This window comes from Coregonus lavaretus, assembly GCF_964263955.1.
Source record: "Coregonus lavaretus genome assembly, chromosome: 9".
Classification (NCBI taxonomy): Eukaryota; Metazoa; Chordata; class Actinopteri; order Salmoniformes; family Salmonidae; genus Coregonus; species Coregonus lavaretus.
In genome coordinates, this window is record NC_139996.1 from 36,935,909 (window position 1) to 36,958,258 (window position 22,350).

Here is a 22,350-nt window from a genome sequence, read left to right on the forward strand (position 1 = left end):
GGTGGCAGCATCATGCTGTGGGGGTGCTTTGCTGCAGGAGGGACTGGTGCACTTCACAAAATAGATGGCATCATGAGGAAGGAAAATTATGTGGATATATTGAAACAACATCTCAAGACATCAGTCAGGAAGTTAAAGCTTGGTCGCAAATGGGTCTTCCAAATGGACAATGACCCCAAGCATACTTCCAAAGTTGTGGCAAAATGGCTTAAGGACAACAAAGTCAAGGTATTGGAGTGGCCATCACAAAGCCCTTTCCTCAATCCTATAGAAAATGTGTGGGCAGAACTGAAAAAGCGTGTGCGAGCAAGGAGGCCTACAAACCTGACTCAGTTGCACCAGCTCTGTGAGGAGGAATGGGCCAAAATTCACCCAACTTATTGTGGGAAGCTTGTGGAAGGCTACCCAAAATGTTTGACCCAAGTTAAACAATTTAAAGGCAATGCTACCAAATACTAATTGAGTGTATGTAAACTTCTGATCCATTGGGAATGTGATTAAATAAATAAAAGCTGAAATAAATCACTCTACTATTATTCTGACATTTCACATTCTTAAAATAAAGTGGTGATCCTAACTGACCTAATACAGGGAATATTTACTAGGATTAAATGTCAGGAATTGTGAAAAACTGAGTTTAAATGTATTTGGCTAAGGTGTATGTAAACTTCCGACTTCAACTGTATATACTGACGGGTAAAAAATAAAATGTATTTCTACCGCATTCCAGCCGGTGTCTATTCCACAAGTTACCACCGGCTAAATCTAAGAGGCTGTTCTTTCATCGTAGATAGACACAGGTCATTGGCTGCCTTCATCAATAGGGGTATGTACGGGAGTTCTGATTGGTTGCAAGTTTAGCAGTTCGTCAAATTTGCCTGAGCAGACAGTGTTGAAATATACTTTTTATGAGAAAATGTGCAAGAATTGAAGGTACCAACACATTTTATAGTCATCGTAAGAATGTTTTACTGTCATATACCAAAAAAAATCAGCTCCTCCCTCGACGGGGATCGATCAACTTCATGTTTTCCGGTTTCGGCCCACCACCTAGCTTGCAATTGCATTTTTATTAATCAAGATGGCCAAGCTTTGTGTGGTAGCAGGGTGTAGCAACACTTGTGATGCAAATGTCTGTATGCCTCTATGGCCATGCAAATGAAACACTCTGTAAAAAGTGGGATACATTTGTGAGAATGAGGCGGGCGAATGGGGCATCTGCTCGTCAATCTGCGGGGCACATTTCATCCTTGAGAACTTCCACGGCTATCAACAATGGAAGGAGGGCTTCAGCAAAATGTTGCTTTCAAAGTGGATGCTGTCACTACCAACAACGTGGCATATAAAGTATCACAAACAGCCAGCAGCACCAGCAGACAAAGCATTATCAGGGCTTCACCGGGGAAGTGAAAGAGCTAGCTTACTACCTCTATGCTAACGTTATAGAGCTCATGTCTTCCATCTAAATAACACTGACTAACGCTAAAGTAACCAAATTAACATGTCTGCCAGCTCTTGGTAGCTAACTGCTGGTGCTGTCATACTATAGATCAGGGTATTCAACTCTTACCCTATGAGGTCCGGAACCTGCTGGTTTTCTGTGGTACTTGATACTCAATTGCACCCACCTGGTGTCCAAGGTCTAAATCCCTGATTAGAGGGGAACAATTTTAAAAAAGCAGTAGAACTGGCTTCGAGGTCCAAAATTGAGTTTGAGAGCTATACATAGGACAAGCCTATGGAAAAAGAGTAGATTTGGTCGCGATGGAGGTCAATGTTTCTGTATAGATCCCTGTGGCTGGGGCCAAAACTGTGTGTGTCTATGTGTGAGATGGCGGGCTAAACCGAAATGCAATGCTTCAGTCATGTATTCGATCATTGATCTGGTGGCATTTCGGAGAAAGGAGCCAGGTTTTCTTTAGAGGGGTGGATTGTGGATTTTACTCAATGGGAAAGTTTATTTCTGGGGCTTGCTGCATGAGCTGTGTTTTGGAAGCCGCTGGCTGTCTGCACTTGGGCTCTCTGTGTGTGTGGATGGCTCGTTCTATGGTGTCCGTGGCGCCGGGGGAGCTAGTTATCCGTTTCTGAATTAATTTGTGTCTGTTTCCTTTCTAGCTGGCAAAATAAGTGAGCTAGATTTTGTTTGTGTACTGCCATATGTCGATAACATAGCCAAGTTTGTCACTGGTATGGGCTAGTAAATATCCTAAAGCTAGCCATGTAGACAGTGATAGCCACAAGCTAAAACCGGGGAGATAGGGAGGAGATAATTCACTTTCTGTTTCATCTGCTGCTGGCTTGATAATGTTCACTCATAACATGTAATTGATTAAATTGTTATTCTATAAAGATTGTAATTGTGTCAAATCAAATCAAATTTTATTGGCCACATGCGCCGAATACAACAGGTATTACAGTGAAATGCTTACTTACAGCCCTTAACCAACAGTGCATTTATTTTTAATAAAAAAGTAGAATAAAACAACAAAAAAGTGTTGAGAAAAAAATAGAGCAGAAGTCAAATAAAATAACAGTAGGGAGGCTATATATACAGGGGGGTACCGGTGCAGAATCAATGTGCGGGGGCACCGGCTAGTTGAGGTAGTTGAAGTAATATGTACATGTGGGTAGAGTTAAAGTGACTATGCATAAATAATTAACAGAGTAGCAGCAGCGTAAAAAGGTGGGGTGGGGGGTTGTGCAAATAGTCTGGGTAGCCATGATTAGCTGTTCAGGTGTCTTATGGCTTGGGGGTAGAAGCTGTTGAGAAGTCTTTTGGACCTAGACTTGGCACTCCGGTACCGCTTGCCGTGCGGTAGCAGAGAGAACAGTCTATGACTAGGGTGGTTGGAGTCTTTGTGAATATTGTAGAAAAATCCTCACAGCCGTTTTCCATACTAAAACGTGAAGTACAACTTGGTGTGCACCAGCTTACCATGTACAGTAAGTAGGCTACAGTAGGCTCGCCGTGTGAGTCATCAAAATTACGATCTTGCGTTCGGGCCTTTCTGGCTGTCTTTGTGGTTTTTATATGCGGTTAGCATGAATTGTCAACTAACAAATCATTTTTCAAGTTAGAACCCATGTATATTAGTTATTATAAACTGGGTGGTTTGAGCCCTGAATGCTGATTGGCTGAAAGCCGTGGTATATCAGGTATATACCACAGGTAGGATTATATATATATATATTTTGTTTACTGTTCTAATTACATTGAAAATCAGTTTATAATTGCAATAAGGCACCTCGGGGGTTTGTGGTATATGGCCAATATACCATGGCTAATGGCTGTATCCAGGCACTCCGCGTTGCGTCGTGCTTAAGAACAGCCCTTAGCCGTGGTATAATTGGCCATATATCACACTTCCTTGGGTCTTATTGCTTAATTATAAACTGGGTGGTTCGAACCCTGAATGCTGATTGGCTGACAGCCGTGGTATATCAGACCGTATAGCACAGGTATGACAAAACATTTATTTTTACAGCTCTAATTACGTTGGTAACCAGTTTAAAATAGCAATAAGGCACCTCTGGGGTTTGTGGTATATGGCCAATTTACCACGGCTAATGGCTGTATCCAGGCACTCCCCTTTGCGTCGTGCCTAAGAACAGCCCTTAGCTGTGGTATATTGGCCATATACCACACCCCCTTGGGCCTTATTGCTTAAATACACTGAACAAACTACATAAATATCTGATAGGGTCCATTATATGCTACCTGGACTTTAATACTGACTGGGACTATAGGGCCTATAGTTCTCATGAACAAAAAAATGTCAAACAACAAACTCACATGGTGTGTGACTGGTGAAGAACAGGAATGACACCCCTGACTGCACCTTCCACTTTCCCCTCTCCTCTCCCTGACAGAACACTGTGCTGCCCTGCCCACATACTGCCATCCGCAGCTGCTCAGTCAGATACCTGCACAAACAAAGTAGGCTTATGTTATTATGGGTAAAAACATACATACACACAAACAAATGTCACTCACACGTCTCACTCTCATGCATGACACGCTCTCACCTAATGCAACCCCTCCTGGCAATGACTTCTGCATGGCTGTCATTGAGCACATCTCCTGATGGGATGAGAAAGTGAGTGAGCCACTACGTGTTTATGCCTTGTGTGTGTGTGAGAGAGAGAGAGCATGTGTGTGTAAGAAAAAGTGTGTATGTGTGGGGCTGTGTAGGTATACCAACCCTTTGAGCTCATGGCTGAGTGCCCAATACACTTGGTGCCAGTTCCCAATGAAACTACCTCCTTCTCAACTGTGGAGGAGATAAAACAGTCTTTATTTTACTGACATTCACTATGGTAGAAAATCAATCAAGTACGATATTTTTTATTAACATGAATTGAAGGGGATGAAACATGGCTAACGACATGCATTTATATTTCACCTTTCTCTTGATTCCGGGACACTGAACATTTTACTACGGCTGCCAAAAGCGTCCACTCTCTGCCCGGCTCGGGCTTTCCTCTTTTGGGCAACTCGCTGAAGCGCTGGTAGCACAGCTGGGAAATCTCATCGGCGGTCCACATACTGCAGCGAGTTTTAAACAAACTAGCTATCTGGTTAACTATAGTGGCAGCAGCAGCCTGTTGTGGAGGTAAGTAAAGTGATTTAAAAAACGGTTATTCGTAGTCTCTCTTATATTTGTATCGCAACGAAACATTCATTGCATTACACATATTCCTATTTGTACACATGACATAACTCGTGTGAAGCAGGCAAGAATAACTAAGCACTTCCAGGTCACGGATTTTTGGAATCCTTCAGAATAAGAGTCCCATCCTGTATACTTTGTAAATGAATAATTAGGGCGAACATTTGTACAATTATCGATAGGCCTATATGTTATACTAGTTGTCATACAAATAATAATTAAAAGTATTTATATAAGATATGTGATTTATTTGTTTATTATTTCAAGCCTAAATGGTCAACAATGTTTTTGTGTCTATACTCCTATCATTTATTGGACTCTACACTATTTCCTGTACATTGTGTTGAAGTAAAAGTGGGGTCCATTCTACTCAGGAACACTTCTAGTTTCCAAATCCACCGAGTTTACACCCTGAGGAGTGTCTCTGCTCATTTTGAGGACCTTAAAGAGTGCCCAATCGTTTTTTCATATTGGACATGCAGTGCCTTCATAAGGTATTCATACCCCTTGACTTATTTCAAAATGTTGTTGTGTTACAGAAATATCTAATTTACATAAGTATTCACATCCCTTTGCTATGATGACGCTCCAAATTGAGCTCAGGTGCATCCAATTTTCTTTGATCATCCTTGAGATGTCATTACAACTTGATTTAGAAAGAAACACACCTGTCTATATAAGGTCCCACAGTTGACAGTGCATGTCAGAGCAGAAACTATACCATGAAGTCCAAAGAAATGTCTGTAGATCGCTGAGATATAATTGTGATGAGGCATATATCTGCGGAAAGGTATAAAACAATTTATACAGTGTTGAACGTTTCCTAGAGCACAGTGGTCTCCATCATTGGGAAATTGAAGAAATATGGAACTACCCAGACTCTGCCTAGAGCTGGCCATCCGACCAAACTGAGCAACCGGGCAAGAAAGACCTTGGTCAGGGAGGTGACCAAGAACCCACTGACCACTCTGACAGAACTACAGAGTTCCTTGGCTGAGATTGTAGAACCTGCCAGAAGGACAACAGTCTCCACAGCACTGCACCTATCTGGGCTTTATGGGAGAGTGGTCAGATGGAAGCCACTCCTGAGAAAAAGGCACATGACAGCACACCTGGAGTTTCAGTGCAAACGACCTGAGACTGGGGCGAAGATTTACATTCCAACAGAACAATAACCCTAAGCATACAGCCAAAGCAACGCTGGAATGGCTTCAGTACAAGAATGTGAAAGTCCTTGAGTGGCCCAGCCAAATCTGTGGAAAGTCTTGAAGATTGCTGTTCACTGCAGCTCCCATCTAATTTAACAGAGCTTGAGAAAATCTGCAAGGAAGAAAGGGACAAAATCCCTAAATCCAGATGTGCAAAGCTGATACAGACATAGCCAAGACGACTCAAAGCTGTAATTGCCGCCAAAGGTGCTTCTACAAAGTATTGACTCAGGTGTGAATACTTATGTAAATTAGATAAATTCTGTATTTCATTTTCAATAAATGATCAAACATTTAAAAAAACATGTTTTCATTTTGTCATTATGGGGTATTGTGTGTAGATGGGTGGAGAATTTTTATTTATTTAATCAATTTTAAATTCAGGCTGTAACACAAAATGTGGAATAAGTCAAGGGGTATGAATACTTTCGGAAGGCACTGTATATATTGCGCTGTACATAATTGCCTGTACGTTGTGGTGCAGTAAAAGGGGGGTCCATTTTACTCAGGAGCACTTCTGGTTCCAAATCCACAGTTTACACCCCGAGGAGCGTCACTGCTAATTTTCAATATGAAAACGTACTGCATTTAAGCTGATTGGTCACTCTTTAAGGGCCGCAAAATTGTCAGCGACACTGCTGGGGGTGTAACTCTGTGGATTTGGAAAGTGCTCCTGAGTAGAATTGACCCACATTTTACTGCGACACAATGTACAGGAAATTGTTTACGGTGCAATATAATAATACTGGAAATGTCATTGAGCAGACGCTTTCATCCGAAGCGATTTAGTAATAATAATAATACTAATATGCCATTTAGCAGACACTTTTATCCAAAGCGACTTACAGTCATGCGTGCATGCATTTTTTTTTTTGTGTATGGGTGGTCCCGGGGATCGAACCCACTACCGTGGTGTTACAAGCGCCGTGCTCTATCAACTGAGCTACAGAGGACCATGCGTGCATACCTTTTACGTATGCGTGGTCCCGGGAATCAAATCCACTATCCTGGCATTGCTTCTGGTGAAGCTGGGGAACAATAGTATGTTAAGTGGGAGAAAGAAGGAGAAGAAAGGGTGTAGAAGAAAAAAGAGGAACAAATTAGGAAAGAAAATAGAAATACGAGAAAAAATGACAAATTGAGGGTTCTTCTTCATAATGTGTTTATTATTCATTATGATAAGCTGAAAAACAATGAAAATGTTGTTTTTTCCTGTGTTTGAGGAAGAGGAAGAGTGGACCCGAAGGTCTTCAGTTCGTATCCCGCCTCAGCCAGAAATAACATTTCTAAACAACCACTATAGTCTCCAAAAGTGTAATTTTTCACATTGGTGAATTTAAGATCACCTGAGTGAATGGAACGATTATGGTAGCATAATCATAACATACAGTGAGGAAAAAAAGTATTTAGTCAGCCACCAATTGTGCAAGTTCTCCCACTTAAAAAGATGAGAGAGGCCTGTCATTTTCATCATAGGTACACGTCAACTATGACAGACAAATTGAGGAAAAAAAATCCAGAAAATCACATTGTAGGATTTTTTATGAATTTATTTGCAAATTATGGTGGAAAATAAGTATTTGGTCACCTACAAACAAGCAAGATTTCTGGCTCTCACAGACCTGTAACTTCTTCTTTAAGAGGCTCCTCTGTCCTCCACTCGTTACCTGTATTAATGGCACCTGTTTGAACTTGTTATCAGTATAAAAGACACCTGTCCACAACCTCAAACAGTCACACTCCAAACTCCACTATGGTCAAGACCAAAGAGCTGTCAAGGGACACCAGAAACAAAATTGTAGACCTGCACCAGGCTGGGAAGACTGAATCTGCAATAGGTAAGCAGCTTGGTTTGAAGAAATCAACTGTGGGAGCAATTATTAGGAAATGGAAGACATACAAGACCACTCATAATCTCCCTCGATCTGGGGCTCCACGCAAGATCTCACCCCGTGGGGTCAAAATGATCACAAGAACGGTGAGCAAAAATCCCAGAACCACACGGGGGGACCTAGTGAATGACCTGCAGAGAGCTGGGACCAAAGTAACAAAGCCTACCATCAGTAACACACTACGCCGCCAGGGACTCAAATCCTGCATTGCCAGACGTGTCCCCCTGCTTAAGCCAGTACATGTCCAGGCCCGTCTGAAGTTTGCTAGAGTGCATTTGGATGATCCAGAAGAGGATTGGGAGAATGTCATATGGTCAGATGAAACCAAAATAGAACTTTTTGGTAAAAACTCAACTCATCGTGTTTGGAGGACAAAGAATGCTGAGTTGCATCCAAAGAACACCATACCTACTGTGAAGCATGGGGGTGGAAACTTCATGCTTTGGGGCTGTTTTTCTGCAAAGGGACTAGGACGACTGATCCGTGTAAAGGAAAGAATGAATGGGGCCATGTATCGTGAGATTTTGAGTGAAAACCTCCTTCCATCAGCAAGGGCATTGAAGATGAAACGTGGCTGGGTCTTTCAGCATGACAATGATCCCAAACTCACCGCCCGGGCAACGAAGGAGTGGCTTCGTAAGAAGCATTTCAAGGTCCTGGAGTGGCCTAGCCAGTCTCCAGATCTCAACCCCATAGAAAATCTTTGGAGAGAGTTGAAAGTCCGTGTTACCCAGCGACAGCCCCAAAACATCACTGCTCTAGAGGAGATCTGCATGGAGGAATGGGCCAAAATACCAGCAACAGTGTGTGAAAACCTTGTGAAGACTTACAGAAAACGTTTGACCTGTGTCATTGCCAACAAAGCGTATTTAACAAAGTATTGAGAAACTTTTGTTATTGACCAAATACTTATTTTCCACCATAATTTGCAAATAAATTCATAAAAAATCCTACAATGTGATTTTCTGGATTTTTTTTCCCTCAATTTGTCTGTCATAGTTGACGTGTACCTATGATGAAAATTACAGGCCTCTCTCATCTTTTTAAGTGGGAGAACGTGCACAATTGGTGGCTGACTAAATACTTTTTTTCCCCACTGTATAGAAGTGTTGTTCTAATGAGGTTGGTTTATTACTGTACTATACTCCCTTTACCTTGTTTATGCAATTAGTATCTTAAATTATAAGTCATCTGTTGCGGTTTCTTGTGGACTGCATATTACCTGATCTACAGTGCATTCGGAAAGTATTCACACCCCTTTACTTTTTCCACATTTTGTTACATTACAGCCTTATTCTAAAATTGATCAAATTGTTTTTGATCTCATCAATCTACACAAAATACCCCATAATGACAAAGCAAAAACAGGTTTTTAGAAATGTTTGCAAAAATATATATATATTTACATAAGTATTCAGACACTTTACTCAGTACTTTGTTGAATCACCTTTGGCAGCGATTACAGCCTGGAGTCTTCTTGGGTATGACGCTACAAGCTTGGCACACCTGTATTTGGGGAGTTTATCCCATTCTTCTCTGCAGATCCTCTCAAGCTCTGTCAGGTTGGATGGGGAGCGTCACTGCACAGCTATTTTCAGGTCTCTCCAGAGATGTTCAATCGGGTTCAAGTCCAGGCTCTGGCTGGGCCACTCAAGGACATTCAGAGACTTGTCCCGAAGCCACTGCATTGTCTTGGCTGTGTGCTTAGTGTCATTGTTCTGTTGGAAGGTGAACCTTCGCCCCAGTCTGAGGTCCTTAGCGCTCTGGAGCAGTTTTTCATCAAGGATCTCTCTGTACTTTGCTCCGTTCATCTTTCCCTCGATCCTGACTAGTCTCCCAGTCCCTGCCACTGAGAAACATCCCAACAGCATGATGCTGCCACCACCATGCTTCACCGTAGGGATGGTGCCAGATTTCCTCCAGATGTGATGCTTGGCATTCAGGCCAAAGAGTTCAATCTTGGTTTCATCAGAGCAGAGAATCTTGTTTCTCATGGTCTGAGAGTCCTTTAGGTGCCTTTTGGCAAACTCCAAGCAGGCTGTCATGTGCCTTTTTACTGAGGAGTGGCTTCCATCTGGCCACTCTACCATAAAGGCCTGATTGGTGGAGTGCTGCAAGAATGGTTGTCCTTCTGGAAGGTTCTCCCATCTCCACAGAGGAACTCTGGAGTTCTGTCAGATTGACCATCAGGTTCTTGGTCACCTCCCTGACCAAGGCCCTTCTCCCCTGATTGCTCAGTTTGGCCGGGCGGCCAGCTCTAGGAAGAGTCTTGGTGGTTCCAAACTTCTTCCATTTAAGAATGATGGAGGCCACTGTGTTCTTGGGGACATTCAATGCTGCAGACATTTTTTGGTACCCTTCCCCAGATCTGTGCCATATTATATTTGGAATATCTTTTTCTCGCACAGAAAGACAAGTTGACCAACAGAATAGGTAAACTTTTGTACTATAGGCGATAGAATACTGAACAAAAATATAAACGCTCCCACTGGGGAGCCAGGCCTAGCCAATCAGAATGAGTTTTTCCTCACAAAAGGGATTTATTACAGACAGAAATACTCTTCAGTGTCATCAGCTGTCCGGGTGGCTTGTCTCAGACGATCCCGCAGGTGAAGAAGCTGGATGTGGAGGTCCTGGCCTGGCGTGGTTACACGTGGTCTGCGTTTGTGAGGCCAGTTGGACGTTCTGTCAAATTCTCCAAAACGATGTTGGAGGTGGCTTTTGGTAGAGAAATTAACATTGAATTCTCTGGCAACAGCTCTGGTTGGCATTCCTGCAGTCAGCATGTCAATTGCACGCTCCCTCAAAACTTGAGACATCTGTGGTATTGTGTTGTGTGACAAAACTGGCCCGGCCGGCCGGACCTAGCTATCTGGCGGGCTTGCCGGCCGGACCTACATGGCCGGATCTACCTATCTGGTTGGCCTGCCCTACCTATTTAGCTGGCAGGACCTCGCTACCTGGCTGGCCGGACCTACCTACCTATCTGGCCGGCCGGACCTACCTATCTGGCCAGCCAGCCCTACCTATCTATCCGGAAGGACCTCGCTACCTGGCTAGCCGGACCTACCTATCTGGATGGCCGGCACCCTCCACAGCTCAGCTGGTCGCTGACCAAAAGAAACAAGGTCTTGGGCCCTCCTCCATCTCCCAGCGAGGATTCTGACACTATCCGCTGGTACATGTGCGGTGGGTCAGGCTGGCATGAGTCGAAGCACACCTCCTCCCCCCTGCCCAAGGCAGGCCAGTTCAGTGCAGCTTTTGATGTCATTGATCATAACCCATTGCTGAAAAAACTTAGGTGTTATGGATTTGCAATCTTTGCCTTATTATGGATTGAGAGTTACCTATCTAATAGAACACAGAGGGCTTTCGTTAATGGAATCCTCTCTCATGCAAATTAAGTTGAGTGTGGTTTACTGCAGAGCAGCCGGCTAGGGCCATTATTGTTTTCTGTTTTTACAAATGACCTTCCACTGACCAGCGTACATGTGTCTATGTACGCTGACGACTCAACAATATACACGTTGGCTGCAACAGTAAAATAAATAATTGAAACACTTAACAGAGCTCCAGTCAGTTTTAGAATGGGTAACTAGCAATAGGCTGATGCTAAATACTGTATCTCAAAAACTAAAAGCATACATTTTGGGACAAATCACTCGCTCAACGCAAAACCTTGTTTAGATCTATTTTTGAATAATGAGGCTATTGAGCAAGTTGAGGAGACTAAACTGCCGGGTGTAACCCTAGATAGCAAGCTGTCATGGTCAAAACATATAGACTGGTTGCTAAAATGGGAAGAGGTATGTCCATGATAGGGCGTTGCTCTGCATTCTCGACATCTCAGTCGACCAGACAGGTCCTACAGGCCCTAGTTTTGTTGCACCTGGACTACAAGGCAGCACGTATCGCACTTAGATGTACACGGAGGGAAACAGGCATGTCAGTAACAGGCATGTCAGTCTTTCCTGGCTCAAAGTTGAGGAGAGATTGACTGCATCAGTATTGGTCTTTGTGCGAGGTATTCATGTGTGGAAGGTACTGAACTGTCTGTTCAAGCAGTTGGCACACAGTTCGGACACTCATCGGTACAACCCAAGACATGCAACCAGAGGTCTTTTCACAGTCCCCAGGTCCAGAGCAGAGGCTAGGAAACGCACAGTATTAAATAAAGCCATGACTACATGGAACTCTGCCACCCCAGGTAACTCAAGCTAGCAATAAAACCAGTACAAAAATATATATACAGTACCAGTCAAACGTTTGGACACACCTACTCATTCAAGGGTTTTTCTTTATTTTTACTATTTTCTACATTGTAGAATAATAGGGAAGACATCAAAACTATGAAATAACACATATGGAATCATATAGTAACCAAAAAAGTGTTAAACAAATCAAAACATATTTGAGATTCTTCAAATAGCCACCCTTTGCCTTTTTGACAGCTTGCCTAACTTCCTTTCATGGGCAACGATGCGCCAGGCCAGCTAGTTAACATTAGCCTAACGTTACTACATCTAGCTATGTTGAACTTCCATCCTCTCAGGCCAGGGGCATAATGCATACATTTATGGTTGATCAGAATCGCCGTTATGATCATTGGCCAGTATGGAGAATTAAGTAAAACCAGAAGTCCAAATCCCTCACATCCATGGAAAATTTAGGAAAGGGACGATTTTAGCTAGCTAACTAGCCACCGGAGGACAACGACACAACGAGATGCAACAATTCAAGTTCTGTCAATGACATTTGCCTTCTAACTTGATGTGATTGGTGTGAAGCCAAATGCAAACTGGCTTCCCTTGATACTTTCTTCTGGTGCGCCAGAACCATTCACAACTGAGCTCACTCAGTTTAGCTCAACGCTGATTGGCTATAATTAAATGTTTTATCAAGGGAGGCCAAATGCTCGCTGGCTTTCCTTGCATTCAATGCTACGGGTGGGAACAATGTCATACTTTTTTTTGACCAGACAGCACAGATGGGCTACACATATAGACACAGAGGGGCGCTGTTTCGTTCGCTTGGATGCTTTTCCGGTGAGATACATTCAGCCTCTTGCTAATTTAAGGACATTTATGAAACACAGAGAGACAAAAGATAAATAAATAATTTGGTATGTTTTTTTCTTCGTTCTTTCTTTGTCATTTGGGGGAAGCCTGGCTTCCCTTGGCCGCCATGAATACACGCCACTGCCCAGGGCCCCAAGCTTAGTGATGTTGGAGGGCACTATGGTGTTAACGGCTGAGCTTTAATCAATGAACAGCATTCTTACATAGGTATTCCTCTTGTCAAGATGGGATAGGGCAGTGTGCAGTGCGATGGTGATTGCGTCATCATGTATTTATCACTTGCTTACATTGTCATTGTCTCCTTTCAGTATCAGCAGTTGAAGTTTCTGTTTGAAATGGGAAGTCATGTGCACAGCTGTTTCACAGTAATACTGTTAGCATACTAACATGGCTGGCTGGATAACCCAATCAGTGTTCTAGCAGTAGAATGACATTCTAACCAAAACCAGATTCAGGTAAAAAACTATTAACCAAGGCTCTGAGAAAATAGGTTTCTTACCATCACAATCAACCCACTAAGATTTGAGTCATTTATTTTAGCTATGTACAGGTAATGCTGAATGTCACAATGAATAGAAAATAAATAAAATCACATTTCACCAATCAATCCTCTTAACAGAGGTCACTAATTATAACCTTTTGCTCTCTCCCATTCACATACACTCCTTTTTAAAATGTTAATTTCTCTTAGATAGATATGATATAGTTGCTGTAGCTTTGCTGTCGTTGCGATTTGCAGTTGATATAATTATTTGATGACATTATCCTTTATGTTTTTGGTGTGTCTCTAGATCTAGTGGGTGGGGTCTTCGGCAGGAGAGGGGGTCTATGGTCATATATTATAACACTAATCTGTCTGGACCACCCCTCAGCTCACACACCTGTTCCCTACTGGTTCCCTTGTACCCCCCAGCCTCCTCCACAGCCTAGTATGATAGGTACAGGTGGGCACCCACAGTCCTATGGTTCTCTATGGTCTCCCAACCACACATGATCTGGAAGTGGGGTCTAGATGTACAGATGATCGGAGAGTTCATATCCCTGTGATTAACAAAAAAAAAACTATTTGAATGAATGACTCTTCTTTCTCTATCCACCTTCCCTCACTCATAATGTGATTATTTTTATTTTTCCCTTATTCCTGCCCGAATCCTTCAGTCTCCTCAATGGCAAACAGAAGTTTCTCTTTCAGTTGCTCCAGACTCCTGTAGGGCGGCAGGTCCAGACGATTGAAGCTGTGTGAGTGTTCGAGATGAAAAGAAAAGAGACAGTGAGGGATACATTTGTGGTTAGCAGGGGTACATTCATAGATACAAAAGTAATGGATGTTGTCATGGGAACGATAAATCAACTATGGCAGAGGAATTGAGGAAAATGTCAGTCTCACCAGGTGTGGCTTCTTGGAAGCCAAGTCTCCTTCCCCACCTTGTCTATACAGAATTTCTGTGGTCCATTACTCCCTAAGGGGAAGAGAGACCATGTTAGATTCTTGGGCAGGGAATTACATTTCTGTCAAAAGACATTTGACAGTGAAGAAGGTGGTTATTGTATTACAATTACTTTATTCGTCAATTGTACACAACGTCCATCCAAAATTTGACTTCAGCTTTATTTCAACCCCTCCGAAAGAAACACATATATATACAGGTTAGAGAGGTTGGAGCTGGGGGCTGCCATACTGGGTGCCCGTGGAGCAGTTGTTGTGGGTGGTTAAGTGCCTCGCTCAAGGGCACAACGGCAGGCAGTGGAGAATTCAATTAATCTGATTTTTTTATATGAATAAAGATTAGCTAAAGTGCCAAAATTCAGCATTTTGACATGTCCCTCCGTGCATGGTTCCAGGAAGATTTTAACCCACTTAACCCCAAAATGTATCCAAGTTTTCACCACCATTGTAAAGCCCTAGTTATTTTGTTGCTTTGACAAAGTCATTTCTGAAGATTATTATTCATTTAATGTGATTAGTGATTCATTCAGTGATAAAAAATAACATGTCCCCAATTTTAAGGTCAACTCCGTTACTTGATCTGAACTCTCATTTTAATATGGTGAAAAAAGAAACAGTCTAATACTGTGAAAGCAGGTGAGCTTTTTGCCGATTTTCTGGTGTTTTGTGGTGGAAAACTAAGTGGGTTGAGCATAACACGTCAACCCTGTTTACCCATTAGATAGACAGGCTAGAAATATTTTAACAATGTACAGTGGGGAAAAAAGTATTTAGTCAGCCACCAATTGTGCAAGTTCTCCCACTTAAAAAGATGAGAGAGGTCTGTACTTTTCATCATAGGTACACGTCAACTATGACAGACAAAATGAGGAAATAAATTCCAGAAAATCACATTGTAGGATTTTTAATGAATTTATTTGCAAATTATGGTGGAAAATAAGTATTTGGTCAATAACAAAAGTTTCTCAATACTTTGTTATATACCCTTTGTTGGCAATGACACAGGTCAAACGTTTTCTGTAAGTCTTCACAAGGTTTTCACACACTGTTGCTGGTATTTTGGCCCATTCCTCCATGCAGATCTCCTCTAGAGCAGTGATGTTTTGGGGCTGTCGCTGGGCAATACGGACTTTCAACTCCCTCCAAAGATTTTCTATGGGGTTGAGATCTGGAGACTGGCTAGGCCACTCCAGGACCTTGAAATGCTTCTTACGAAGCCACTCCTTCGTTGCCCGGGCGGTGTGTTTGGGATCATTGTCATGCTGAAAGACCCAGCCACATTTCATCTTCAATGCCCTTGCTGATGGAAGGAGGTTTTCACTCAAAATCTCACGATACATGGCCCCATTCATTCTTTCCTTTACACGGATCAGTCGTCCTGGTCCCTTTGCAGAAAAACAGCCCCAAAGCATGATGTTTCCACCCCCATGCTTCACAGTAGGTATGGTGTTCTTTGGATGCAACTCAGCATTCTTTGTCCTCCAAACACGACGAGTTGAGTTTTTACCAAAAAGTTATATTTTGGTTTCATCTGACCATATGACATTCGCCCAATCCTCTTCTGGATCATCCAAATGCACTCTAGCAAACTTCAGACGGGCCTGGACATGTACTGGCTTAAGCAGGGGGACACGTCTGGCACTGCAGGATTTGAGTCCCTGGCGGCGTAGTGTGTTACTGATGGTAGGCTTTGTTACTTTGGTCCCAGCTCTCTGCAGGTCATTCACTAGGTCCCCCCGTGTGGTTCTGGGATTTTTGCTCACCGTTCTTGTGATCATTTTGACCCCACGGGGTGAGATCTTGCGTGGAGCCCCAGATCGAGGGAGATTATCAGTGGTCTTGTATGTCTTCCATTTCCTAATAATTGCTCCCACAGTTGATTTCTTCAAACCAAGCTGCGTACCTATTGCAGATTCAGTCTTCCCAGCCTGGTGCAGGTCTACAATTTTGTTTCTGGTGTTTGGAGTGTGACTGTTTGAGGTTGTGGACAGGTTTCTTTTATACTGATCACAAGTTCAAACAGGTGCCATTAATACAGGACAGAGGACCCTCTTAAAGAAGAAGTTACAGGTCTGTGAGAGCCAGAAATCTTGCTTGTTTGTAGGTGACCAAATACTTATTTTCCACCATAATTTGCAAATAAATTCATTAAAAATCCTACAATGTGATTTTCTGGAATTTTTTTCTCTCAATTTGTCTGTCATAGTTGACGTGTACCTATGATGAAAATTACAGGCCTCTCTCATCTTTTTAAGTGGGAGAACTTGCACAATTGGTGGCTGACTAAATACTTTTTTTCCCCACTGTACATTTGTTTTGTGAAACTTGCATCCAATTGTCCCTTCCTGTTGCACACAACAAGCTTCCATTCCCCCTGTCACAAGGGGATCTATGGCTGATTTAAGACATAATTGTCAACCCTGTTACTTTATTTGGCACTTAATATACACTTAGTATAGTATTTCTTTTATTTAACCTCTTGAGAACGTGTTTTTTATTAAGTTGAACATGTGCCCTTTATGACAGAATGGTAAAATTAGGTGAAATCAGACGTTTTTTCCCCCACCAAGTTACACATCTGAAAAGGCACCGTATTGGTGAAATGACCCACCTATGAGTTCAGCAAAGCCTCCGACTGGCAGACGGCATGTTCCTGTGACAAACTGGAGCAGGCGGATCCGCTTCTCATTGTCCATATCCTTTACCACCTGCATAATACACAGGTAAGACACGTCAAGGATGCACATAGTGAGATATAGACAGTCATCAACAGTCTCACATACACACAAGATGCTGTGAAGAGAGGCCACCATACCTGCCAGAACCAGTGTATCTGCTTGCTGTTCTTGGTATAGTGCCGATAGATGGTGTTCTTCTGCCAGTCACTGAGGTCTATCTCCTGCATCCCACATAGCATCAGCTGGAGGAAGGAATGAGACCATACCATTAATCCACAGTCAAAAAGAGGGAATCTGCAACAAATAGTCCCCTCTACCAACTCATAAGTCTTTGTGAAAGCTCCATAACCTATAACTCTGCCTAGCTAACCCAGCATGTCCTTCCAGACCCTTTACGTACCTCCAGCTCTTTCTCATCAAAGTAGCGTAGCCACTCCAGAGGCACGACCTCATTGAAGCCATCCAAGAAGGCTTTAGTCTGCTCCTCCACACCACGCATGAACCGCCAGTCCGTCAGCAGACTGCGGAAACAGGGATTCATTTTCTAAGCAACAAGGGAGGATATTTATTCAAACAAATTGAGTGTCAACATGAAACAACATTAATGCTAGTCTGCAGAGTACCAATCTCAGGTATCACAGGATTGATAGGCATACAGACGGGAGTCAAAGTAGTGACGGAGATGGCTGACCTGATATACTCCTCCTTGTTCTCCGCGGTGACCAGCTCGTTCTCTCCATCATCCTTCAGCTGGTGGGTGGACACCTTCCCCAGAATCTCCATATCCTGAGCAAAGTACAGCTCCACTCCACACTCCTCCAGACAGTTATCCCTGTAGACATAACACAGACGCATTATACACATATTAAAGCTTTAAGCTACACAATTATGTAAAACACTTCCATCAGGCTCTTCACATACACAGTTTGCCACAAGGGCGACCACATTCAAACAGTCTCACACACACATAATAAAGGAGCGGTGCACTTACTTGACCCACATGATAGAGTTGTAGAACTCAGGGTCAATAGACTCCAAGTCTTTCAGAGTGGGTTTCTTATTGAGCATACGCTTGTAGAATGGCAGAGTGAAGCCAGTATCGATGAACTTGCCATGGTACAGGGCCTAAAAGGGAGAGGGGAGGATGCAATAAGTACCATACCAAAACTAAAATATATCATAAGCGTCATCCCTCCTATGGGCCAATACACATAGATACAGACATATATGGCTCACATCAACACCATCATCCCAGTACCATTAGACCCACTCCAATTCGCATACCGTCCCAACAGATCCACAGATGACGCAATCTCTATTGCACTCCACACTGCCCTTTCCCACCTGGACAAAAGGAACACCTACGTGAGAATGCTGTTCATTGACTACAGCTCAGTGATCAACACCATAGTGCCATCAAAGCTCATCAGTCCCAGGGTCCTTAGCTTAGTGAACACCTCCCTCTGCGACTGGATCCTGGACTTCCTGACGGGCAGCCCCCAGGTGGTAAGGGTAGGCAGCAACACATCTGCATCACCACCTGGTATGGCAACTGCTCGGCATCTGACCGCAAGGCGCTACAGAGGGTAGTGTATACAGCCTAGTACAAGCTTCCTGCCATCCAGGACCTCTATAACAGACGGTGTCAGAGGAAGGCCCTAAAAATTGCCAAAGACTCCAGCTACCCTAGTCATAGACTGTTTTCTTTGCTACCGCACGGCAAGCGGTACCGGAGCGCCAAGTCTAGGTCCAAGAGGCTCCTTAACAGCTTCTACCCACAAGCCATAAGACTGCTGAACAGTTAACTGCTGCTACTCGCTGTTTATTATCTATGCATAGTCGCTTTACCCCTACCTACATGTACATATTACCTCAATTACCCTGTACCCCCACACATTGACTCAGTACCGGTACCCCCTGTATATAGCCTCATTATTGTTATTTTATTGTGTAATTATTATTTTTTTTACTTTAGTTTAGTTTATTTAGTAAATATTTTCTTAATTCTTATTTTTTTTTAACTGCCTTGCTGGTTAAGGGCTTGTAAGTAAGCATTTCACAATAAGGTCTACACCGGTTGTATTCAGCGCATGTGACAAATACAATTTGATTTGATATAGCCTATTAGCCTAACCACAGTAAAGTGTTACCACACACGCACACACAGAACACTTAAAGTGTCAGTCACAAGTCTGTCTCTGTGTGGAAAAGATTGATGATTCAGTTAGTACTGAAGCGGTGGATAAGACCCAGACTGTATAATGTAATACCACAGAGCCCCAGTGTATATCTGTCCAAGAACAACACAGACACCCTCCACTGAGTGACTCACAGTCTGTTCAGTCTGCACCGTCAGTACTAGCATCATCCTCTGCTCTGAGCAACAGGACATGAGGCAGAGAGAGAGACGGAAAAGTGAGAGAGAGGGGAAGTGGGGAGCAGGAGGAGGGGAGCGAAAAAGAGGAGAAAAGGAGCCCAGAAAAGAGGGAGAGAAGACATGGGCTATATGAGACAAGCATCTTTATAAGGGGTGTTGTCTGAAGTGTGCTAGCAGACTAAATACAGGCCATTCTTGGCGGGTGTGGGCTGTGTGGCAGTGAGGTCATGCTCTGGAGGAGGGGAGGGGGTTGAGAGGGTGGTGCTGTTGGTTTTGGGGCCTGTAGCTTCTGGATATTGTCCCAGAGAGAGTTGGGTTTGGCAAGATGGGCGGTGGGGGAGGGGAGGGTTCTTAGTATAATAAACTTATTCACTTGGTTTAGGGACACATAGCTTTAAAACGACTTACAGATGAAGAACACACACCCACAGACACTCATACACTGCCCTCACCTCTCCTGTTCCTAAAAAACATTATGTGCTACACATCCTCATCATATGTTCTTCAATTCTAACCATAACTATTGTTGTAGTTGACTTTTGTTGTTGTTGCAGATCTGGGCAAAATTTGCCAATGAAGCATTGCTCACCATGGCGATGAATCGCCCTATGAAGCGGAAGTATGTGAGGTGGTCAGGGTTGATGGAGGAGGCGGGGTTGATCTGTAGACAGTAGTTATTCTTCCCAGCGTACTCAAACAGACAGTACATAGGGTTCAGCACCTCATGGGACAGCAGGAAGAACCACTCTCTGTATTGGGGAGAGACAGGGCATTACACATCTATATCTATCAGAGACAGACCATTGTTTTGCCTCATGGAAAAGCAGGGTGTGTACAGGCTAACTACCCTTCTGCTTATGTGTGAGGGCTACAAATTGTTACTTTTTGCCATACTCGTTTTTTGGATTGACAACAGAGTAGTGCAGAATTTTACAAAGTATTTCATACATTACAAAACCACACATTTGACAACAGCAGCAAACATGACACAATCAGTGATTTTGACAGCACAAACAAGTTGCATGGTTGTTAAAATAGACTGTATAATTTAAAAATACTTTGTAAAAATGGGGTCTGGTTTCTCCACACACCTGCACAAATACAACTAAAATGTAACAAATAAAACTAATACAAGCACAACAATATCAAATTCACAAATTATTCTACATATGGGAGGTCATTCACGGTACGGCAGTTTCAACAAAAACGTGTACTCCTGAAAAACAGGTCTTTATTGCTTCTGGTCATGACATTTCCATTTAGCATCATACTAAGTGGTGTAACTGTACTGCACCCCAAACTATTTTCATATAGCAACTCTATAACCAAACTCAGAAATGGCTTCCAAATGTCAATTTTCTGTCAGCAAAAAATGAAAGCGCAACTGCCGTACTGAGGAATGGTCCAATACGGAGCCATCACTGAACTGTTATTTGAAATCATTACATGTACACAGTAAGCACATGGGCATACAGATATACATACTCACTAACACAAAAAAACACCATAAAACACCATGAAGACAAGCAGTATAATGTGGAACATGAAATGCATGTAGAGAATGAAGCCCCGGCCACCACCAAGCCCCTGACCTTTGCCCCCACGGCCGGCCAGCCAGTCCCGGGGGTCATACCGGGGCTGTGCAGACACCTCCAAACATCCCGTCCGTGGTTCTACCCTGTGGTAGAACAGCATGACGTAACCTACCATAGGGTAAAACCACTGGCGCGACACCAGAGACAGAGACACACGCAAACACAGACCACGAGGAGTAGGAGGAGGGGGAGGAACAAAGCCCGGGATCCCACCGCTGACACCAACCAGAGGTGGACACACACTGTCACCAGTCCACAAACACCAAAACACACACAGACAACAGATGACAGTGCAAGAGACAGGGGCTGTGAGGGAGATGATGAATGATGGATGATGGACATTTAAGTAAGGAACACAGGGTAGACAAGGAAGACTAACAGCTAGGAGAAAGAAAGACAACTGTTGTAAGAGGCAGCAGGCCAGACATGCAGGCAGGAAACGGTCATCTTACCTGGCAATGCCTCCATAATCAAGACCTTCCTCTCCCCTCATGATGATGTAGAGTCTTCTACGCAAGTCATACGGTTTCACATTCATGATCTGAGGAAATAGAACAAAAAACACAGGCACATACAGTACATCACAAAAAAGAAACTACCACCCTACGATCATATATCAGTTGTTAAAATACAAATAGTGGTACTAATTAATACATAACCAAAAATAGCAACCCTCATGCAAGTTTAATCACATAACATTTAGAATAGAATATCCTCAGTAGGTAAACTGACTCCATGTCATTCTTACCTGCTGAAACGAGTCCTCAAATAGAGTCTGTCTGGACACTGAGATTTTCACGTGACTGGGTAAGGCATTGGACTGGAGAGGCAGAGAGAAGTGTAAAAATGTATTTAATCAATACTAGACATCAGACAAAGAGATCTCTTGAGTCTGAACAGTAGAAGTGAACTGAGGTAAGAGCCTGTTCTCATAACAGAGGTCTAAGATATGAGAGTCAGCACTTACATGGCACAGGAAGCGGAACTGGTGGTATTTCCACCTGAAGCTGCGATCATAGGCCCCGGGGGAACCACCCGTCCTCGACCTACAGAGAAAAAAAGGAGCTTCTTTTATTCTGTTCCAGCAAGAAATAAATGAAATAGCAAAGCCAGGTTTTACATGTGTACATGTCAGGTAAGGATACTGTAGCTGTACTGGGAAAAGACAGGCCAACATGTCTGTCCCAATGCTTTAGAGACTGGAAAATAGGGCCCTGTTGCGGAGCTGCGCAGTGAGGACTTTGGGCAGTATTCTATTGAAGTGGTCAGATGTGATGTGAAGCAGGATTGAAATAACTGGGTTAAGCCCAGAGATGGACGTATGCCTTGGTGTGCAGCTGTGTTAATAGAAGCTACACCACTTCACTACAGACATACTGGATATGTGCCTCGTCAGCAGAGGAGA

General features: G+C 43.2%; 2 protein-coding genes and 1 pseudogene across 4 annotated transcripts in view; all 3 read right to left on the reverse strand.

Moving 5' to 3' along the window:
• The window catches only part of LOC311135179 (tRNA-specific adenosine deaminase 1-like), a 32,883-nt gene extending 28,151 nt beyond the window's left edge, over positions 1–4,732 (reverse strand). The window contains exons 1-4 of the mRNA XM_084169106.1: positions 4,404–4,732; positions 4,203–4,271; positions 4,027–4,081; positions 3,794–3,924 (exon numbers count right to left, since the gene is read on the reverse strand). Of these exons, the coding sequence (XP_084025232.1) occupies positions 3,794–3,924; positions 4,027–4,081; positions 4,203–4,271; positions 4,404–4,545 (397 nt within the window). The 5' untranslated portion in view covers positions 4,546–4,732. The remainder of the gene's footprint in view (positions 1–3,793; positions 3,925–4,026; positions 4,082–4,202; positions 4,272–4,403) is intronic.
• Positions 1–22,350, reverse strand: part of LOC311135343 (vacuolar protein sorting-associated protein 4A-like) — a 569,660-nt pseudogene that overhangs the window by 99,992 nt on the left and 447,318 nt on the right. The window lies entirely within an intron of this gene.
• Positions 13,365–22,350, reverse strand: part of LOC311135173 (NEDD4-like E3 ubiquitin-protein ligase WWP2) — a 45,994-nt gene continuing 37,008 nt past the window's right edge. For both annotated transcript variants that reach the window (XM_084169096.1, XM_084169095.1), the window contains 11 exons: positions 21,913–21,991; positions 21,694–21,765; positions 21,398–21,486; positions 19,940–20,099; positions 17,965–18,098; positions 17,665–17,805; positions 17,374–17,494; positions 17,111–17,215; positions 16,907–17,003; positions 14,236–14,308; positions 13,365–14,083 (listed from right to left, as the gene is read on the reverse strand). In XM_084169096.1, coding sequence (XP_084025222.1) covers positions 13,984–14,083; positions 14,236–14,308; positions 16,907–17,003; positions 17,111–17,215; positions 17,374–17,494; positions 17,665–17,805; positions 17,965–18,098; positions 19,940–20,099; positions 21,398–21,486; positions 21,694–21,765; positions 21,913–21,991 — 1,171 coding nt within the window. In that variant the 3' untranslated portion in view covers positions 13,365–13,983. The remainder of the gene's footprint in view (positions 14,084–14,235; positions 14,309–16,906; positions 17,004–17,110; positions 17,216–17,373; positions 17,495–17,664; positions 17,806–17,964; positions 18,099–19,939; positions 20,100–21,397; positions 21,487–21,693; positions 21,766–21,912; positions 21,992–22,350) is intronic.